Here is a 21,889-nt window from a genome sequence, read left to right as displayed (position 1 = left end):
TAGAGTCAAATATTCCACCAAGGAATGAAAAAAGTAGTGTCCATGACATGGCATGACACCTTCTGCTAACAATCCCACAATGCAATGCTCCACATTTTAAAGACGTGAAAACTACTGTGACGTGACTTTACGATGGCGATGGTGTCATGGCGTCATGGCGATTAGTTAGTGTCAGTAATCTTGATTTGATGCTTTCCATTGAGTAGGGCTAGGTAGCATTACTCAATACCTATACGGTATCGACCAAAATACATCCATAGCAAGTAGCATCCAAACGTCTCTCGTCAAACGATAACTGCAATCGATCCTTTCCCGCCCAGATTTGTATGGACCTGCTCACAGCCAATCAATGCAAGCGTTCTTCTTTAACCTCAACGCTCTGAACAAACTCGAAACAAACAACGGTCTCCGGTAGCTACGACTACTTAGCCCACTTTCTAGGATCTAACCAGCCACCCAACACGTTGGCAACGGCAATGATGGTGTTTAGCCAGTCTGACAGACCTGAAGGACGAAAACTTATGAGGTAGAAGAGGTAGAAAAAACCTCACTCAAATTCACATTAACGTCGTACTAATAATTCATCTCTACATATAACCTTGCTAAACAGTATCCTATGAAATATACAGTAGTTTGGTGATTTATATTTCTGTTTTTTTTTATCTGCCTACAATTTCCCACAAGCCCAAACCATACATGTGTTAAACATCTCCAGTTTAACAAGGGCCCCGGACCAAATACTGAAGGTCATGAGTCCAATTTTCCCCAGTAGGATTTTCACCCACTTAGCAAATGTTTCACTGTAGCCTCCAACCTAACTTTGTCAATCATAAGAGCACTTTTTATTTATACCTTTGACTACTGCTTTATCTTTTTCTGTAAATTCCATCTTCCTAAATTATGCCCAAATGTTCTTTCAGTGCACAAATTTAGACTGCAAAGATTACAACAAAAGAAGATGGAAATGATAAGAAAATGGTTAACATGGAAGAAACAGTTACAATACATAAAGTACCCTCATTGTTTTACATTCATTGCTGGTAAATCTTACAGGGAGTTGCAGTAATGCTTATAGCTGCACTAATCTATATTCATTTTACATTAATAATGGATGTGAAAAATGTGAAATGTGAGTTGCTCATGTAGACCTGTCACGATAACTACTTTTATTGGACGATATATTGTCTCAGAAATAATCGCAATAAACGATATTATTGTGATTTGAAGAATATTTTATACCACTGATATAATGATAACGCAATCGTATAGCAAAGCAATTGGGGGCGGGGCCTATCTTAAAATATGGGTAGTGAATGTAATGATTTCACTTTTCTAGGCTTGTTCACTTCTAGACATACACACATATCCTTTTACTGGCCTTTTAAATGATTCATGTGACAAAACCATCTTTTTAAAAAAAATCATAGATATTGATGAATTGTGTACTGTGTAATCATACACACAGCTCTGTGAGAACGTATAAAGCGCTGATTGTTGTCTTATACAATACTTCTTATGTCGATAAATAATTCAAGTGAATTCAAATGAACTGAGACAAAAAAGAAGCCAAGAGCGAGATGGAGCGGCGGCGGCGCTTCAGGGAGATGGAGAGGAACAACAGGATCCTCCCTCCTTCTCCTCCTCATCCTCCTTTATCCTCCATATTGTTCTATTATTTCCGCCGGGAAAAACAAATGAATACGCGGCCAGTGGTGAGAGCGAGCGCTGGGAGAAAAAGAGAATGTTGACCTTTGAGAGGATTATGGGATTTGTGTTAGAACAAAGCGAGGAGGCAATATGGCTGATGTATTCAGTAAAATAGACTATTTACCAGTGAGACGACGACTGAAGACGGTGGCGGACAAAAAAAAAAAAAAAGGGGGAAAAAAAGAGGTTAAAGAGAGACTGTTAATGTAAAGCTTTGTGAAGAGCTGTTCACTGTGAGCCCAGAGGAGGAGGAGGGGAGGGGGGGGGGGGGGGGGGCAGTCATAGCAGCAGAGTACAGAGTAGTTTGTCATTTAAGTGAGGTGGGAGCAGGAGGGTTCATGATGGATTGCACATTTATACTTAAACTTATCAATGTTATATCAGTTGTCAATGGGGATTGAACTGGATCATATTCCATATGGTATGCATTGACATGGTTTATTAGGACTCACCTCTGTTTTTCCTTTTAAAGAGTTTTTTAGTGTCCCGTGATGGTTTCATGCTGTTTCTAATACATTTAGATGTAAAAGATAGAGATATCAAATAATACAGCAGTGCTTTAGTTCCATATCAGTTAAAGCCTGAGAGAGCAAAGTGGTAAACAATGATAGGAGGAGGGAAAAGACGTTAAACTTAAAGATACGTGATCAGAGTAGTGATGTTTTCATGATGTCGATAGCCTATATGTCCGATTCTTCTTCCTCTGCTAACCGTGCACTGACGCAAAAAAACAAGCGTGTCACTGCTCGCTCTTTAACAACACACACGAACACAATCCCACGCACTCTACCGCTAACGCACGCTGCAGATCGAGCGAAATGAGATTTGGAATTGAAGTGTTTCAGTGCAGCAGCAGCGTTGACCAGCCACTGGTCAGGAGGAGCTGGAGGGTAGATGGAAGCACTGATCTCTTCTGTTGGACTGAAGCTATACCACTCATCTGAGGGACACACTGGACATGTTGTTATTCAGATGGGGCACTGAACTTTTAATACCAAATATGTACACTCTAAAGCTGAGCATTTCATATTTTCCCTTTTTATTCTTATTACAGATGAGACAGCGAGCGGTCACATTCATCTGCTGTCCACCTCTCTTTAAACTGTCCGTCCTCCAGGTTAACCTTCTATTTAAAGTCTAAAAAGGAGACATTTCGTTGCCTGGTGTCTGATTTTGACATTGCCTCCAAGGAGCAGTGTGTAGGATTTAGTCACATCTTGCTGTGAAGTTGCAGATTGCAACTAACTGAATATCCCTCCACCTTCTCTTCCAAGCATGTAGGAGAATATACGGTGGCTGCAAAAACAGCAAAAGGCCCTCTCTGGATCCAGTGTTTGATTTGTCCATTGTGGGCTACTGTAGAAACATGGTAGGCTCCCTATGTAGATATAAAGGGCTCATTCTAACATAATGAAAACACAATCATTCTTATTTTCAGTTGATTAAACACTAATGAAAAACATACTTATGAATATTATATTCTGTTTTTTACCAGTAGATCCAAACATAATCTAACACACTGGTCTATAAAGCATAATAAAAATGACTGAAAAGGGGGAAATAATAAATAAATAAAGCTAATATTGAGGCCAGGTTAGGAATTCAATCTTTACACAAGGGGTGCTGAAATGGTCGTGTAATCTTTCTATTCCTACAATTTTAACTTAATTAAGACTAAAAGAAAAAGAAAGGTTTGTCCTGAAGGTGGCGCTATCGAGGAAGTTATGTGCTCATCAAATTTGATGGAAATCTGTCCATGACAAATCAAAGAAAGGATGCGTTAAAAGAACTTTAAATGTAACCGATTACTTCAGTTTTATCACCTTTTCTTATTCTGTCATCTCATATTTACCGTAATAAAAGAAACATATTGACCACATTGATATTGGTCTAACCCCCATACACATAACACACTCTTTTTTCTTTTTTTTACACTCTTACACACAGTCACACTGCTCCCCTCCATCCCTCCTTCCCTCCCTGGCTGCCTGGCGTTTCAGCGAGGCGCTCCTATCTGACCTCTAAAAAATATGGCGACGGCAGATTTGTGGTCTCGTGCTGATAACCAATCAGATGGCTCACGTCGTGCGGGGGGCAGACGACCCCCGTCGTGCCTTAAATCACATTTTCTCTTCATCGTTCTCTCCCCTCAGTCTCTCTGTCTTCTTTATTGCTTGTTGCCGATGGTTTTATTTGGTGGCGGCTGATAGCGCGGCGAGTTCCTTAGCGAGCAGGGCGGGAAAAGGCTGACAGCCTGAGAAACTGAACCGAGCTCACCTGGAACTACGTCAGGTCACTGATTGGACTGACAGAGGGAGGAATGAGACAGTGATCTGTGTGGTAAAATCAAACATCTCATCACACACACACACACAAACACAGTTGCTCAGAGACTGGACTTGTCCACACCCCTACATATGTAGTTTACAGTGATCAGAGCTCTGACACGCAACACGCTTTGATCCTGCCGCTACACGTGTCCATCTGCTTTAGTAACCACGTTACACACACACAAACACACACACACACACACACACACAGCCAAGCACATACACTTATGCTCGAGCATGCACTCCCATACAGGCTGAAGCCAAAACTTTGATCAATAAATAACACTGTCACAAGGGGCTTTGCACACACACACACATACGCACATACACACATACACACAGTCTGCAATGAGGTACCTAGTAATAGCTTAGTGTGGACAGATGTAATCTCTGTTTGTTTCTAGAACCAATTCTCCATCTGGCCCCTGCTCCCCTGCCCAGCCAATCAGCTTCTATTCCACTTCTGGCCAATCAGCTAGCCTGTCTGACCGCTGCTAGGCCAACAGTAGCATCAAAGTAAGAGCTGGACTGAAGTGAGTCCTTCTCTGCAGAGGAAGGACACTTTGTGACTAATGAACTAATCATCCAATCAAATCCAATTATATTGATAAAGTAGTAGACAGTACTGACAAAGTAGTAGTAGTAGTAGACTCAGAGGTATTGGCATTGTAGAGAGGCTGTGAATAGGCATAACTTCCTTTTAAAAAGTGTCAAACATGATGAAAAAAACCAGCTCTAAGGGGAACCTGTGAGGTTTTGCATCATATATTCAAATGATGACATTTTGTTTAATGTATGGATCATATAACAGTATGGAAGGATAGTAGATGCCTGCTTAAAAATCAACTGATGGACTAGCAACCTGTCCAGGATGTACTCTGCTTCTAGCCCAATGCATGCTGGGATAGGCTCCAACCCTCTGCAACCTTAGATAAGTAGGTAGTAGATTAGTGTCCCATATTGATCACAATGCAGTTTCTCTACCTTATTGTAAGGTGAATTGTAATGAGGGTTCGGAGGTTTAGGATCAACATACTAAATATCAAGACAAACCAATAAAAACAGCAACAATAGTGGCCTTTAAAAAACAATATTACAAAATCCCCATCGTTAATTGCAACCTAGCAAGCTATATTGGAGTTTGCACAACAAATCGGGTTCATCATCGATTAGACGGAGCGGAAGGTAAGCAGGTAAAACGCATGCAGAGAAAATGAAGGCGTGAGGAAAGGCAAGAGGAGAGACGGAAGGAAAGGAGGTAAAAAGAGAAAAAAGGACTGGCTTAGTCTGAAAGTTCATACTGGTTCCTAACAACGTAATGAGTAATACCGGCATAACATGTTGTATAACTATGATTGTAAAAAAAAAAATGTATTTTTGTTACTTCTAAAATGCATTTTGATTATTCTATTACAATTGGTTTCTTAGCAGTATGAGATTTCAGACCACACAGGGCCAATTCTGTTTCTATCAGTTAGTGTTAGGGTTAGGGTTAGAGTTAGTATACTTCACATTAGTAGAATTAGTAGTGTTTTTAGTAGAAAATGTTAGCTTAAGTTAGTATATTAGATGTTAGTATTTTTAGTATTTAGTTCATTGTATATTAGCAGGACAATGAGGTAAAAAAGAAAGTTAGTAGAGCAATAGTCAAATCAAAGACAGCAGAAAAAAATATGTGTTAGTTCACAAAAAAAGCATTCACATGCAAGAATATATTGCAGCTACTGGTTTCCTCTCAACACATCATTATTCTGTTCCTTTTTGTCTGTTGTGGTTTGAAAAAGAATGGCAGTCTCCAGAGAGCAGCAGAGTGGGTGATATCATTTCTTCAACATCTTATATTTAGAAATTGAAGTGTGATCCTTCTCCCACCATTTGAACATAAAAATGACCTTACAAGTCAAAATGTATAGAATTCAAAAGTTTAGCCTTTGTTTAGCTCTGGGTAGATGTTACACATTAATAATTTGTAAAGCGTGAAAGCTTATTTTTGATCTTAATACATAATTAACCTTTTCCAGACCTTTCATATGGTCCTCAGTGTGAGTGGAGTTCAGTGAGTGGTCATGGAGATTGATCTGCAGACATACAAGCTCTGCACCCCCTTTGAGTCCATCCATGTTGGCTTAAATGTAAGCATGAAAGTTACTTAAGCCACCATGGACTAATAAAGCTAATAAGTGGGTGTTGAGTTGGTATTTTTATTTTTTTTCAAAACACTCATTTGTACTTTCAAATTACTAATTGTTAGTTCCCATATGCTGAATGTGCATGCTCTGCAAGCTGCAGCTTTAGACTACTGGCACCTTTTCATTCCAAATCAAGCACTTCAGCCATTATTCATTCTGAATCAAACAGGCTGAATGAAACCAGTAACTACTCTGCATTGATTGATTTCGGGAATCATCCTTTTGAAAAGATTGGAAGCCGACAGAGACCGTGGCCATGTATGACTCAAAAATCTATGAAACATCCATATCATTGTGTGCATAATGGTGGGTTAGTGACAAATTGGCCAAAGTTGTGGCAACAGACGCCTGGCGTCATGTAGAGTGCCCAGATGGTCGTCTGTTGTCCTGGCCCCAGCCAGATTAATCCGATCCTTGACGCATCGGCAGAGCTGCTGTAAACCAGACCACGCCAACCTTCCTGTTGCCAGTTCGCCATTAGCATAGCATAGATTCCATTAGCATTGTAGACTGCTCGCCTGCTCTCTGAACAAAAATCGCCATGCCAAAAACCACCAAGCCAAATGAGCAGGGCACAAACACACCAAGCAATGGCAGACTGAGAGAACCCCCTCACCCTGGCCAGGAGACTACTGCAGTAAAATGACTGGACAGTGCCAAAAAAAAAAAAGGTCCCAAATGGTGGACACAGCCCTTTTAGCCACAAGATAACAGGCTACTTGGTCCAACTGGTATATGTAACTGACGAATGCACAAACTGGTTATAATGGAGCTGCCATTTGATACTTTGGCCAAATATTTAAAATTCTAGTCAATTTTCAGCTCCTATTAGCCATGTTAAAACTGAATCACACAACCAGAGCATCCAGATTAAAACAAGGACTCATTATTAACATTAAACTGTATCCTCATTAAGGCTGGAACTGTATTTTGACCATTGTAGGACACAAACACTCTCACTGAAAGCCTGGCTGATGATAGCATACAGTAGTTATTGGAATCTAATAACAGATTTAATCTGAATGATTCCATTTCTGTCATCCAACAAATTAAAAACATAACAAATGTTGTACTGACTGGACCAGAATGCATTCAAATCAAAGGGCAAAATTAGACCAATGTTAGTCCAAATCCAACAGGAAATGATGGTCTCTGATCATGTTATCTGTCTCTGTTCGGTCTGAGTTTTGGCTCTACTGCAATCTGTAGCAATGCAGGAGCTCATATATTATTTTGCTACTTTATTTAGATAAAAGGGCTAAATCAGGAGACTTTGTTGAGCTTGTTGGGCATTATTCGGCAAAGTATCTTTCTGGCTGACTGTCTGTCTATACCTAGAGGCAACATGAAAAAAAAAAAATATATATATATATATATGTGTGTGTGTCCTGGATACTTGGCACAAATTTCAAACAAGGACCCTTGCTTCTCAGCAATAGCAGGATAGAAATATTGCAGCAAATATTACAGCATGTCTCAATGCAGCCTGTCCAATGATCAAAGCTCTCTGCCCCAAAATAGCTGAGGAAATGTTTGAGCCTCACTTGGCTAATTTACGGGAAGAGAACATCCAAGCAGCATGGCAAAGGTCTGCTGATGATACATATTTAAACATGCGCACACACACAGACACACACAAACATACGAGATCCTATCCTATTAATGTTTAATATGTGAACAAATGTAGCAACAAAGGAAAAGCTTCTATGCCAAGAATGTTTTGCAACATAAAATGGCTTAGAAAAGAGTTAGCTAACGAACCGAGGACACTTTCACATGTAAACTGTACATCTATAACACGAGGGGAATAGTTCAGAGAAATTAGGTTACACACATGAAATCCGACAATGTGATTATATGCACTACAGTATTACATGCATTTACTCGGAGCAGGTTCATTTGAACCAAATAACTAAATATGTAAAGGCAGAAAAAGGTCAGCATCCAATGCAGGTATAATTTAATGGGATATCACAAGTGATGTTTGGAGCTCTTCTTCAGACTGAAGACTAGGGCTGCGTATCAGTACTCAATACATTTAAGGTATCGACAGAAATAAATCGATACCAAGTAGTATTGAAAAGTCTGGCCTCAAACGATACCTGCAATCGATCCTTTTCGCACCCAGAGCTAGAAAATATGACTATATGTATATAGACTGACTCACAGCAAGCATTCTTTGATAAATAAATATGAATAATTTGACTTTCAAACTGCATTTGTGCAAAAATCTAATCATTTAGATGTGGAGGAGTGGTGGCATTGTATGTAATTTGAATGTAATTATATTCTCATGATGCGTATTGAGTGACGTACTCAGTTGGTATCAGTATCACTTTAAGAGTACTTGCATTGGTACTGGTATCATCATTTTAAAAAAATGTTACCCAGCCCTACTAAAGACAGAATGCATAGTCACCATCTTAAATACACAAGACCAAGTCCAAGACCAATACAAGTCCTAGGTCACCTGACCTGTCACATGGTGTGTCAATCCAACTTTGTTTTTACAGGTGTTCATATAAGTGTAAAAAAAGATAATATACATATACACCTGCATTGGGAGCTGGGGCATGTCTTTAGTCAAATCATTCATTGGTAAACACAATTTTAGGTATTGGCTTTCTGGATGTTGCAGTTTCAGCTGGACTCTTTTCTCCAGGAGAAAGCTGATTCCTGAGGGATAAATTGGGTTTTCTTACATACACAAAGTTGAAGGTATCAGATTACTCCAGAAAGCTGACCGTAAGACAGAGTGAACATTGTTAGCAACGTGAATCAAGTTTTCCCAACTTGCAAGTAAGGTTAGATTTCCTCCTTCTGGCATCATTACTAAAGAGGATGAACAAATTGGAATAGATTTTCACTCCCTCTGTTTATCACTCACTCGGAGTTGCCAGAAGCTGTGACAGGTTTAGCTCTGTTTTTCACTTTTCTCCATTTGTACTTTCCTTCTGGAATCAAATAGAAAGGAAGAAAAATGCACATCATTACCAAACCGTCTCAAAATATATGTACTAATAATTTATTGGTTATATACACCTAGTGAATTATAGAAAGACAAAAGGTCTTGATTCATCAGGTTTAGAGAAAGCTTGCCTCAGCAATGAGAGAGAAAGTGTTAATACAAATCCTGATGTTCGGAGGGGGAGAAATCATTACTCGCTAATAAAGACTCAAGTGAAGCACTTTGTTTAAGGGTCAGACGCTCTCTACAAGTTTGTGAACAAGCATGGTCAGGACTACTAACATGGAAGAACACGGAAGGAGAAGAAAGGAGCGCAGAGGCACCGAAAGAGTAATGAACCCAAATCATCGGGGTATTTGTTTAAGGGAGAAAGAAATTAATAAGCATGAAAATAATTGTTCTCAACACTTAGCCAGCAGGACGAAAAACTACCGGGAGAGAGAAACCCCAATTACTGCGGACAGTGAAAAGATATATGTGTGTGTGAGAGAGTAATATTTGGGAAGTGTAAACATTAGGGATAATGCCTGTGTGACAGGAAATGCTCCTCAAGCAAACACACACAGTCCTAATTTGGATACAATTAAAGCCAAGCTGGAGCTGCTCTATGTGTTTTTCTGAGTGTGCACATGATGAAAATTACAAGCACACATGCTGTGAGTTCTCCCAGCATTTTGACCATGATGGGCGATTAAATCACTCCACTGACACCCAGAGTGATAATGATTAAAGAGGACCATGTCAATGGTCATATGCTCCACTCTGTACATTTTTCACAATAAAAGTCTTCCATCATTTAGTCATTTAAACTCTTAACACAACTCTGATACGGCTGTCCCCGCCGTAGGCAAAGCTGGCCAATCAGAGCAGAGTGGGTTCATTGGGAGTTGGGCATTAAAGAGAAAGGGGCTAAGACTGCCTTTTGGAGTCAGAGGCTGAACTATGGGGTTGCATAACGGGCTGGTATGATATAAAAGGTGGAGTCCCAGAATAAATATCCAAAAAGTTTATATTTGACATTTGTGGTTATACACTGGAAATAAGAGTCTGCCATAATAACTCACCATTTTTCAAAATCACTATATCATACTGATCACCAGCAAAATAATGAATCATGGTTAAGTGTTACACATCACTAAGTTATTCATGCTCATTGTCTTCAATGCAGTACTTTACTAATTGTATGCAGAACTAAGACAGTGTTTAGTGTCAACTGCTGTCATTGACAGCTGTGTTGCCATGGTAATATAGTGGCCTAAATACATTCCCTGTAACAATAAGGTCACCTGTTGAAATCCAGCCGTTTTCAGCCCTGTTGTTGTAAACTCTTATGGTTTAAAAAGTTGAAATACAACATTCCCTGTTTAATTCAAATGATCAATGTTCACCGTATGTTTAATGCTACAAAAATAATACATTCAACTCAAGTTAACAGAACTTCATTTTTGGCTGCAACCAATCAGAGGGCTCTTTGCATCCTTGCAATTCTGCAAGTACCTAAAAAGAAAGATTATTAATTAATTATTCATTAACTAACACTCATTAACTGTAATCGATCAAATTACACCAGCTCGATCAATCCTTTTTCGAGACGCCAACTTCTGCATCTTATTCTCCGCCTCTGCCTGTGTGTTGCTTCTTTTTCCTACACGGTCTTCTCTCAAGAAAGAAAGGGCCTTTTAAAGACGTAATGGCGGTGCTGAGAGCAGGGACAGAGAGTTAGAGAAGCAGAGAAATGGATATTTTACTGGCCAGGTATATCTTAAAACAATCAGAGGCTTGATGAATTGGCTGGATGGCTGATGTATAGCTGAAATGGAAGGGGTATTTGGAGAAGGTTTGAGTCAGGGAAATGCACCTCATCAATCAGCATGATTAAAGGTTTTGGCCGGGAAGAAACAAACTCAACACTGTGAGGGGCTGGCCTTAAAGGCACAGTCCGCTGTTTAGACAGTGCAACAAACAAGTCTTGTGGAAGTATTTGATTTGCACACTGTATCGAGAGTTGCCCTTTCTTGAATGAGTTTACAGGATTCCACATTTTCCTATTTGTCCAAATATTGACATGATGTTATATATTCACTGGAGACAGAGTTGAAGACAGAGACGCGTTGAGGACAAGACGGATCTTTGCATGAAAACATAATGACACAACCTTCTAGCGTCCCTGAAAATAGCCCCCCATTCTTCATTTGTCTGAATATATGAGCACTATATCTGGATAAGAGTGCTTAGTTTCTTAATTAATTCAAGTGTTAAAGCAGCCAGCACAACAGCAAAGTGTCCTGTTATAAACCAAGGAGGAGTTAAATGATCCTTAATAATGATACTTTGACAGCACTATAGCATGCGTTCCATTAACACCCCCGTCTGCACACGGGGAGAAACTCCTAATGTATTCAACACACACACACACACACACCGGTGGACACACACTGACAGTAGCTTACTATATAGGTGCCCCGTGGCCAAATCCATTGTAGCCAAGGCCCTTCACCGATAAATACAGCTTTGCGTCAGCAGCTCTGCATATTTAAAGCCACTAATGGCTTCCTGCAAAGCGCTTGCTCACACACACATACACACACACACACACACACACACTAAGCCAAGGAGAAAAATAAGTGGTGTGAGAGTAGGGAATTCTGTCAGCAAAGCAGCATCTCCAAAGCGAACAGGTGCTGCGATGCCTGGATGGGTAAGGTCAACCACACACTTTAACCTAAGGCTAACCGGCCGGCTGGAGAACATAATTATGAGCCTGGGAGACAGTTGGAAAATCATTAATGAAGAAAGATATTAATAGACCCTGCACTGCTTTGTAGTCTTAAAGTGAAGGATCTTAAAAATGTATTTTTTCAAAACGTGGATGGGACCCAAACTCATTTATTCATCATATGCATGGTCGGCCCCTGGAGGGCTTTTGATATCTACCAAAGGAGATTTTGACAATTGACCTGATTGGGAAGGAGTTTTTTCTGAATGAAAGTCATCGTCCAATGGAATGTGTTATAGTTAGTCGGTGTTGAAAATCTGTTATCAAACTCAGGTGAGGTTCACAAGTCATGGGTCTAATACAAAATGTGATCTCATCTTCTATATGAAACCACCCTTCATCAGGCCTAATCCCTGCATGATTGCGAATGCTGCACTGACAGCATCGCGCTTAACATTTGTCTGGTGACACCCTGCATCGGTTAAACTTTGATAAGTTGTTAAAGGAGTGGTTCATAGAACTTGCCAAGGCGGCAAAAGGAGACTATTACCCCCTTTCCACCAATGCAAACCCAGTTCTAGCTCTGGGCTGGTGCTGCTGCTGCTGGTTGACAGCTGGTTCAACTTGTGAACCTTCTTAGAACCAGCTTGCTTTTCCAAGAGCTAGAGAGCCAAGTCGTTATGTTAATGTACATATCTCTTGTTTCCTAGCCACACTAACAAAACATATTAGTAATGCACCTTGATGCTGGTTGCCACCTGCCATAGAACAGAAAGAAGAAGAACTTCAAGCACAACAATAACTATAGCAGATTATATCACAGCTGTACAATTTTGCTATCATTGAAATCACATAGTAACATACTGCCTAGTCCCTACTACATATTGAATCAGTATGGACTACATACCAACTAAATGACTACTAGCAGACTGTTAAGTCTGAAGTATAATCAAGCAAGACACAACCGGCCAGCCAGGAGTTCCTCACATCTCTAAAAACACTGCAGCAAATTTGTGACCTCATAAGCCGACCAGATATTGGGTATCGAACACGAACACTTTTGCAATATAGATACTTTTGCACAGCAGCGCTACTCACTAAACTCTCTCTTATACTTACAAAAACCAGACGACTGACTGAAAAGCCCAGCAGTAACAAGTCCTATCCCTACTGCAGCTTAGTACACGCTCCCTCCCTGTCACTCAATCATACACACACACACACACAGCATCACATGTTTGGTGAGGTAAAGCCGTATGCTTTTGTCCATTGCCAGGGGGGTAAACACAAACACATAGAGTCTAATCTGAGAGCAAACAGCGGCGCCTCATGTTAACCAGCAGGGATACAGTTGCTCTCAACACTATGAGGCCTGCAGCAGTGAAGAGCTGCAGCCTCACCGAGCATGCAGAAGATAGAAAGATAGATAACAAAAAAGAAAGAAATGAGTCATGGAACTGAACATTCTGTCATGTACAAAAATTAGAACATTTGATTGTCTGACTGTTGTTGTTCTTTGTATTGTTTATCCTTATTTTTGCACTTTTTGGAATTTTCATCCACCAATATTTTTGTCAATCAAACTAATTTGTCCACTGACTTCATACTTACCACTACGAGGCCATTAATTGCTTCTGGCCATTAGTACTTAGTTATTATAAAAGATCTGGTCATGTTGTGTAAATGGAGTATTAATTGGCTCTGATGTTAGGACTGTTACTTCAAAAAAGGAGGGTCCTGAATTTCAATTTCTGCCCTGAACACATGCAGGTTTTATGTCATTAAAGTGTTTTTATTTACTTCGATATACTTGAACAGACAGCATCATTACAATCTTTTCATTATTTCACAGGCCCACATTGAATGCACAAATTATAACCACATAACCTATCTAAGAGAGAAATAAAATACATATACACAAATATAACACACACACACACACACACACACACACACACACACACACACACACACACACACACACACACACACACACACACACACACACACACACACACACACACACACACACACACACACACACACACACACACACACACACACACACACCTCAGAACTAAAAACTCAAAGCTAAAAAACAACAAAAACTACAGCAGTGTCTATGCATTGAGTTTGCCAATGTTGTCATGACCTCCTGAAATTCTCACTATCATCATCATCATCGACTCTAGCCAACATTTCTTCATACGATACAATCTCTAGCATAGTTCCTGTCTATTTTTTGGAGTCTTGGGCAGACATATTTTTCCATACTCTGAGGATCATTGGGCAACTGTGATCACCCCAACTTTTATTACGGCAAAATCATATTTTGATGCAGTGGGCAACAAAAATAAGCACAACCTAGGTGACACCGGTACTTTTGGAGAATCTCCAGCCCCGCCTCATGACCCTAACAAGGAATAAGTGGGTCTTGAAAAGGAATGAATGATGGTAACGGCAGATGATGGGAGTATTTTGTTCAATATCCACTTTTGTGGTTTTGGCAGGGTTCGTATGTTTGCTGAGTGGGGTTGTCCATCCAGTCCCGGACTGACTGACAGTTATATCTCCAAGACACCGAACCACAGTTGCTCAGCTGGCATCCGTGTGGAACATTTGGGTTTTCTGTCAACCTGGTTTCATGCTGCCAGAAGACTGGATGATGGAGTGTTTCAATAGGTCACACACAACTAAACATCAGGTTGCACGGTTGCAATTTAAATACAATGAATATAAGTCATGTAAAAGGCATTAGGCATGAATAAATGATGAAAGAAGGAAGCAGACCACCTGCAGAGAGCAATAATGTAGAGATTCACGATCTACTTCTATCATCTCAAAGAATCGCCTTCAAGCCTTTATGCTCTTTCTTAATATGCACACACACGCAAATATATGCATGCATATGCTACCAGACAAACAGTATTTTAGTTGAGTGAAAGGCGGATATTGCCCTATATCTTTATGCTGGTGTAGTTTAATAAGAAAAAAAGGAGAGAAAACCCCCACTAACCAAAACAACATGGAAATGAAATTGTTTCCTTCCATTCGAACAAATGACAGCGTAATCTCATTTAGGACGGAGGCAACAAATCTTTGTTTCCGTCATGTGTCACATTATACACCTGCCCTCTGGGTAAAGCAGTGACATCCATACGCGAGAGAAAAGCATTAGGAATTATACTGATGAGAATAGATAAGAGGAGAATAAACAGAGTTAGGGATGGCAAAAAAAAACAAGAAATAAGAAGGGATCGAAGATCAGAGAAGACACGAAAGATTAAAGGCAAGCAGGTATAAGAAAGAAGACGACAATGCGCAGAAAAAAAGAGCATTCAGCTTTGCAGTGGAAGTGACATTTCTGACACATACATGTCAGTACAGCAACAACACATCATGTACCAGCAAACACTTTGACACTCCATAGCCTAAATATGGATGCTACAAAATTCTGTGTACATCATCAAAACCAAAGCTCAGATATCACTGATAGGTATGTCACAACATGCACATCAAGCTTGTTTAGAATTGTCCTTTAAGTCCTTTAAATATGAGAAAAAATGCTCATCAGGCATTTCTTCTTAAGATAAAACTGTTGGTACTATAGCGTAATACCCACAATATTTCAAACAGCCATTATCATCACACCGCAACGGGACTTAACCTTTCGTATATTATTACTCTACTACATAAAAGAGTAAATATCACAACCAAAACAACAGCAAAGCAAATAAATTAAAAAAAACGAAAAAAACGAAACCAACTGAATTCAGATTCCTATTTAAGCGCCAAGCATTGGCTCGAACCCAAAAATGTAAACTTTTAACGCTTGGAAACATAACAACACTAAGAAAATGAGTTAGAAAGGCAAAGAATGTTCTCTAAACACTGGAATATAACACCAAAAAGAAAGCAGAAAAAGAAAGAAAGATCGGTAAGTTTAGCACGGTAAACTCTGGGATACTGCCAGCGGCAGAAAGCATGGAAGATGTAAAAGAGGACATTTTTGACATATTATAACCAGCAGCAGCAGCATATGAACTTACAGAGAGAGAAAAAAGAAGTAAAATAAGAAAGAAAAGGATAAAGAAAAGAGCATGACGAGGGTAGTGTATCACATGGTACAGCAGGATCCTTACCTAGGACGCCCAGCCGGTAGTTGACAGTTATGACAATCACATTTCCATAGCTGGCCAGGATGCTGCCATCAAACATATTCCCAGTTCCTTCCATGTAGGAGCCCCCGTGGATGAAAACCATCACTGGCTTGGGGCTTCCACTCTCCCTGATGTCTGGAGAAGGGGCGGGTAGGGGTGAGGGGCGAGAAAGCAGAAGGACTGATTAGATGACAGATTGAAGGTGACAGCCAGAGATGCAATTTCAATACTTTAAGGGGACTTTGGCCACCTCTTTAATGTTGATTTTTTTTTTTTCTGAGTAATCTTGGCACACTGGCTTTTTTTATTTTTTAATATGGAGACCTTGTTAGTCTGAAGCGTCAAACCATTTATTTTCCTATGTACGGACCGTGACATGTTTGTGGTGATTGGAAAATGCTGTTTTAGTTATTCATTTGAAATTCCATATAGTTGTTAATGAAACGGGATATTTAATGTGTTGGGTTTTAATTTTCCTGTAGGCAACGGACTGTCAACATGCAAGAGTGGCAATCCGAACTGTCACACCGAGGTAAAAGTTTTCCGATTAATCTGGAGGGAAAATCTAATGAAAACGACATATTGGGTTTGACGTTTTTATGAAAAAGCGCCACTATATTACAACTTTAATTTAAATTCAGGTTTAGTGCTTCATAGTTGTTTAGCTGCAGGGAAATGTTTTGCCTTGATTTGGTGAATATAAATGCTTGTTAGTGCTTATTGGCACCAGGGGAAATTAAACGGGACTAAAAAAGAAAAGACTGAATGGGACACTTGTCTTTTTTTTTAAGATTTGAAAGGGTTTGTTAACGCGAAGGACAAATGTTGATTCAGCTTTTAAATTACAGCCCCATCATTTTCATAATTACAGTGTAACGGGACATCAGCTAAATATAATATTGTGGTAGACGATGAGTTGCTATACTGAAATTACTAATACTGCCACAAAAGCAGGGAGGTGTGTTTCAATTCCTTAACAAAGGAATATATTTTTTGCAACGCATATTCACATCCGTCAAATGAGAGGTCAAGGTCAGGGGGAATAGCGAGCTGTGCTGTTAGAAGCAGAATTAGCCACATTAAATGTGTTACATCTGGTTGATTAGGTTGGAAGAAAGGCGGCTGTATTGTTAAGCTTTAGCCCTTGATGTAGTTCTAATATGAGCTGGGTTGTGAGCAAAAAGGATGAGAAGACTTGGAGAGATCTAACAAACGCGCTGCAACCCACGTTCAAAACTAGGTTTCGCTTTCATCTTCCGTATCCGCGAGATGAGGCGTTTCATCTCGCTTCCTAACTATCTCCATCATTACACGAGTCAAGATTCAATAATTTATGGCCGTATCAACATGATTGATTGGAATTTGTCTTAGATACAGCGGTATGCATCATTTATCCCGCTGATGTTATAGCACGGAGGGACTCGGGTCCGGAGAGAGTTCGGGGAGACTACCGGGAATTAAAAATTAACCAAGCAAGAAAATAGATAAGTGTTACCCTTTGAGACGAGAACGTGAAAAGATTTTGTGAGGGTAGTAAGAGAGACAGAAAGATTCGTTTTTGGTGTCTGAAAGTTTTTTCTGCAGTGTGTGTTGAAAGTACTCCATGGGGTAGACAAAATAATGTGAACACCTAAGGGAAAATCTTCTATTCTAAAAGGGACTTAGAAGGTGGCTCTGTATTGCTTTTAAATTTTGCAAAGTGCCTCTTAAAGTATGCTATAATGAAACTATTTTCTTATTAAATGATTAAGAAAATATGAAACTACTTAGGTAAAGAAGTCATTTTTAGTGGTTTTACTTTACATTTGACCTTTCTTGTTTATGGGTAAAGGAGGAAGGAAGGTTATACAATAGAAATTGGAGGAATGAACTAAATATTATAGTGTGTCTAGATGCTGGACAACTGCTACAATTATTTTCTTCCCAGCAGAGAATGTAAAGTAGACTAAAGGTCTTTATGAGGCCAAAATGTTGGACGAAACCCTGAACGGACCCATGAAATACCTATTTGAACCTGATGTGCATAAGTTCATTTCAAAAAACAGACCTGACCTGTACAGCCAGACCCGATCCTTATAGAGCTGAACATAACAGCCCAAATGCCAAATGCGGACCACCTGAACAGAGGGGTAATACCAGCAGCAGCCTAATGCACTATGATTTAATTTGATCAATTAACAAGCAGCTGTCGTGGGTAAGAGCAGAAGTACTATAATAATAATGCTCTAAGAACATGATAACTAAAAATCAAAGAGACAACATTCTAATCTATTTACTCTCTATTTCATTCATATTTAAACTAATTTTAAAAATGTAATATCAGTGAATCAAATTCCAAAATCAATTTACCTTAAATTAAGTTAAACAGACGACTGATTTTCCTAAAATAAGTTCAGCTTCATGTCAGAACCTTTTTCTCGTCTTTGTCGACTGTTTGAATAAAACGGGAGCAAACAGCTGATGTTCTGGGCGGTTTTAACACCTTGTTCTCCTTTTCCTTGTTCTTCATGTCAATTTACTACACAGTTGATATTTTCCTGTCATTGAAAAAACATTGTTTTCCCCTGCAGTGATTGTGACATGCCACACATTTAGAGCTGTACCGTGTACACTAGGGTCCGTTCGCATCCACTTGAGACTCGAGACAGTAAAAGGACACCCGATTTCATTAGACCTAGTAGAATTTACGCTTGGACCAACTCAGGTTGGGTCCAAGTCGAGTCCTGGTTCCTAAGAACCAAATTTACCCATGAAGCCTTCTAGAATAGACACCCTAAAGAAAACAGGGTGAAATGGAACAAAAATCGAGCCACAAATTGAAATGAGGCACATCTAGTTATAATGTTATCTCCTTGCGTGTGTTCTATATTTGTCCTTTCCTCCATTCCTCTCAGTGCAGAGCTCATTACATCACTTCTGTCATTCTCTGTCCTTTGTAGTGTTTTTTTTTCTTTTTTTTGTCATTTTATTTATTTTTCTCTCTCTCTTAGTTGTCCTGTTCCCTCCACCTCAGCAGGCAGTGACCACAATCAAGTGGCACATCATAACTCTCCTCTGGAAGGCTTCCAGAAACTTGTGACAAAAAAGGTCAGGGGATTATGGGCGAGAGTGCGTGTGTGCTGGTGTGTTTACCGAGCCATACAGATGTGTGTGTCGTCTGACAAAAAGGAAAGAGCGGAAGACAAAAGGAGGAAATGATAACCATGCTCAATCCCGGTAATTGGGATGATTATTACAGTTATATTTATGCTGGTGGTAATGTGATGATGATGATGTTGATGTAGTGCTGATAGCGTTGAAAACAATAGCTCTTGCAGCCATGAGTGGTGATGGTGATGATGATGATGATGATGATGATGATGATGATGATAACTGACAGCTTTGATGGTGACAGTGAGTATAGTGTTAATGACAGGGATAACAATGGTGAGGATGGTGATATCAATCATAACAATTGTGGTCACCACAATGCTGATGATGATGTTGATGATGATCATGGTGACAACCATGACAATGACAATGATGGTAGTAGCCATAGGGATGATGATGATGATAATGATGATGATGATGATGCTCCTGGCAAAGTGATGATGATGTCAATTATAATAACAGTTGCAGCCATGATGGTGAAATCAATGTTGATGATGGCAACAACTCCGACATTGACAATGATGATGATGGCAACCCATGGCACTGATGATAATGCTGATGATAATGCTAGTGTCAACCATGATGTTGATAGTAATGTTTGTGATAATAATGGTGAAGACAGCTATGATGATGAAGAAAATGTTGATGATGGCAACAACTATGACGTGATGACATTGCTCATGCTGTTCACGATAGTGTTCAAGGTAACCATGACAAAAACCATGACACCGATGATCTCCACAGTGTTGATGGCAGTGCTATGGCAACCATGATGTGAAGATAACTTTGGTGATGGCAATAACCATGACGACATGACATTGATGGTTAATAAGCGCGGCAGTGCAAATGACAATGATTGTGATTATGGCAACTGTGATATTAAAGATGATGTTGGTAGCGTTGATGGTAAGCTCTTGGCAACCGTGATGGTGGTAATAATGTCAGTGATAATTATGGTAAAGACAGCTATGATGGTGAAGACAACATTGATGGCAACAACCATGACATATTGATGGTGCTCATGGTTACCATAATGGTTATGATCATGGCAACCATGACACCAATGATGATTTAGATAGTGTTGATAGTAATGCTTTTGGCAACCATGATATGAGGATAACTTTGGCTATGGCAACAACCATGACAATGTCGATGGCACTAATAATAATGATGGTGCAGTTGCCATAATGGTGACTATGACGACCGCAGTCCTGAAGATGATGTTGATGGCGTTGATGGGAATCGCCCTGGCAACTGTGATGATGAAGCAGTCTATGAAAATAATGGTGCCATAATGGCAAAGACAGTGTTGATGATCAAGAACCAAGATGATGTCGATAAGAGGTTGATAATAAGTTGAATGCTACTGATTGGAGCGAGGCACAAAAGGTTGAAGAGTAGAATTAAAATGACTACCATCAAGACGGTGGGAATAAGAAAAAGGTGAGAGTGATCATGTTAAGATGAAGACATCCATGATGGTTATGATAATGATAAGTAGGACTTGGATGATAGAGAATACAAAAAATAAATAAATAAATAAAATGAACAATATATTTGTTGATTATGAAAAGGCTTCTGGGATCTAGCCAAGTCTTCACATATAAATGGTGTATTTCCCTTTGAAGAAAACACAATGTAGATGATTCCTCATGGAGCCATGTGATTTTGACACTTCCCTGCTTGTGTATACATGTTTCTCAAGTATTACATGAATATATGAATTCATTTCTGCTGCAGCGAGATACATCCAGTGTGCCTGTTATAGCTGCCTCTTTGTGTCCAGCACTGAAGGTCAGCAGTAATGAGCCGAGGTTAGGATAAAATTGTCTTGGCAGTGTTTGAGTATTTGATGGATTTACCTAAATTTACCTGGATTGGTTGGCTGAAACAACCCTAGTGTATATTAAACACACTGTACCTTGAGGTTTTAAGTTGATGCAATCCAGCTTGCTCTCAGCCTGGTTTCCTGGCATCGTTCATTGGCTTCCACTGTAAGACTGTGAGCCAAAAAACCCCTTTAAACCCCATTCTCTCCCTTCATTCCCCCAATTCATCAATTAATCCTCATTTAGCTGATTGCAGTTTTCCTCTCTTTCCATCATCTTCTTGCTGAAAAGTGAGGTAATGGCGTATTTGGGGGTAGTTAATTGAACAACCAATGTTGAAAAGATTATTTGTAAGATCAATATGTCCTTTTATCCCTCTGTTTAATGTAAGGTGAAATGATTTGAGTTTTCAATAAAGGTGTTTGGAAACAGGCGGGAACATCCTACTGTCCTCTAGGGTTTTTAACGGTGAGTATCGAGATGAAAGCTTGCTTTTAGAGGAGCTAAAATGAGATGCAATCTCGTAGTGATTCGACCATTCAATCTTCCAGGGGATGAGCGTGGGTGAGGGAGAGTTTGTCAGAGGGAAGGTACCGTGCCAACACGGAGTAGATCATTGCTTCCACGAGGTTGAGGTTATGATCAAAGAGATTCAGGTGCTTTAGATTCTCTGAGCAAGGCCTGAGAGATGCCCAGGGGCTATTGCAACAGCTTTGGTATCTTCTCCCTCTGCTGGTGTAGAGGACTTATCAAACCAACAGCAGACACAAGCAGTAAAGTAGAGATGTTTTTTTTTGGGTTTTTTTTTTTTCCTGGCTTCAGCCTTTTGCTGTAGGGAGC

General features: G+C 39.7%; 1 protein-coding gene across 5 annotated transcripts in view; it reads right to left on the bottom strand.

The window, feature by feature from the left end:
- The window catches only part of nlgn1 (neuroligin 1), a 300,005-nt gene that overhangs the window by 177,106 nt on the left and 101,010 nt on the right, over window positions 1–21,889 (bottom strand). For 4 of the 5 annotated variants that reach the window (XM_062423629.1, XM_062423625.1, XM_062423626.1 and 1 more), the window contains one exon: window positions 16,053–16,205. In XM_062423629.1, coding sequence (XP_062279613.1) covers window positions 16,053–16,205 — 153 coding nt within the window. The remainder of the gene's footprint in view (window positions 1–16,052; window positions 16,206–21,889) is intronic. The other variant, XM_062423627.1, reaches the window with a different exon arrangement.

Source organism: Scomber scombrus, chromosome 8 (genome assembly GCF_963691925.1).
Source record: "Scomber scombrus chromosome 8, fScoSco1.1, whole genome shotgun sequence".
Lineage (NCBI taxonomy): Eukaryota > Metazoa > Chordata > Actinopteri > Scombriformes > Scombridae > Scomber > Scomber scombrus.
This window is presented reverse-complemented; position numbering and strand designations above follow the sequence as displayed.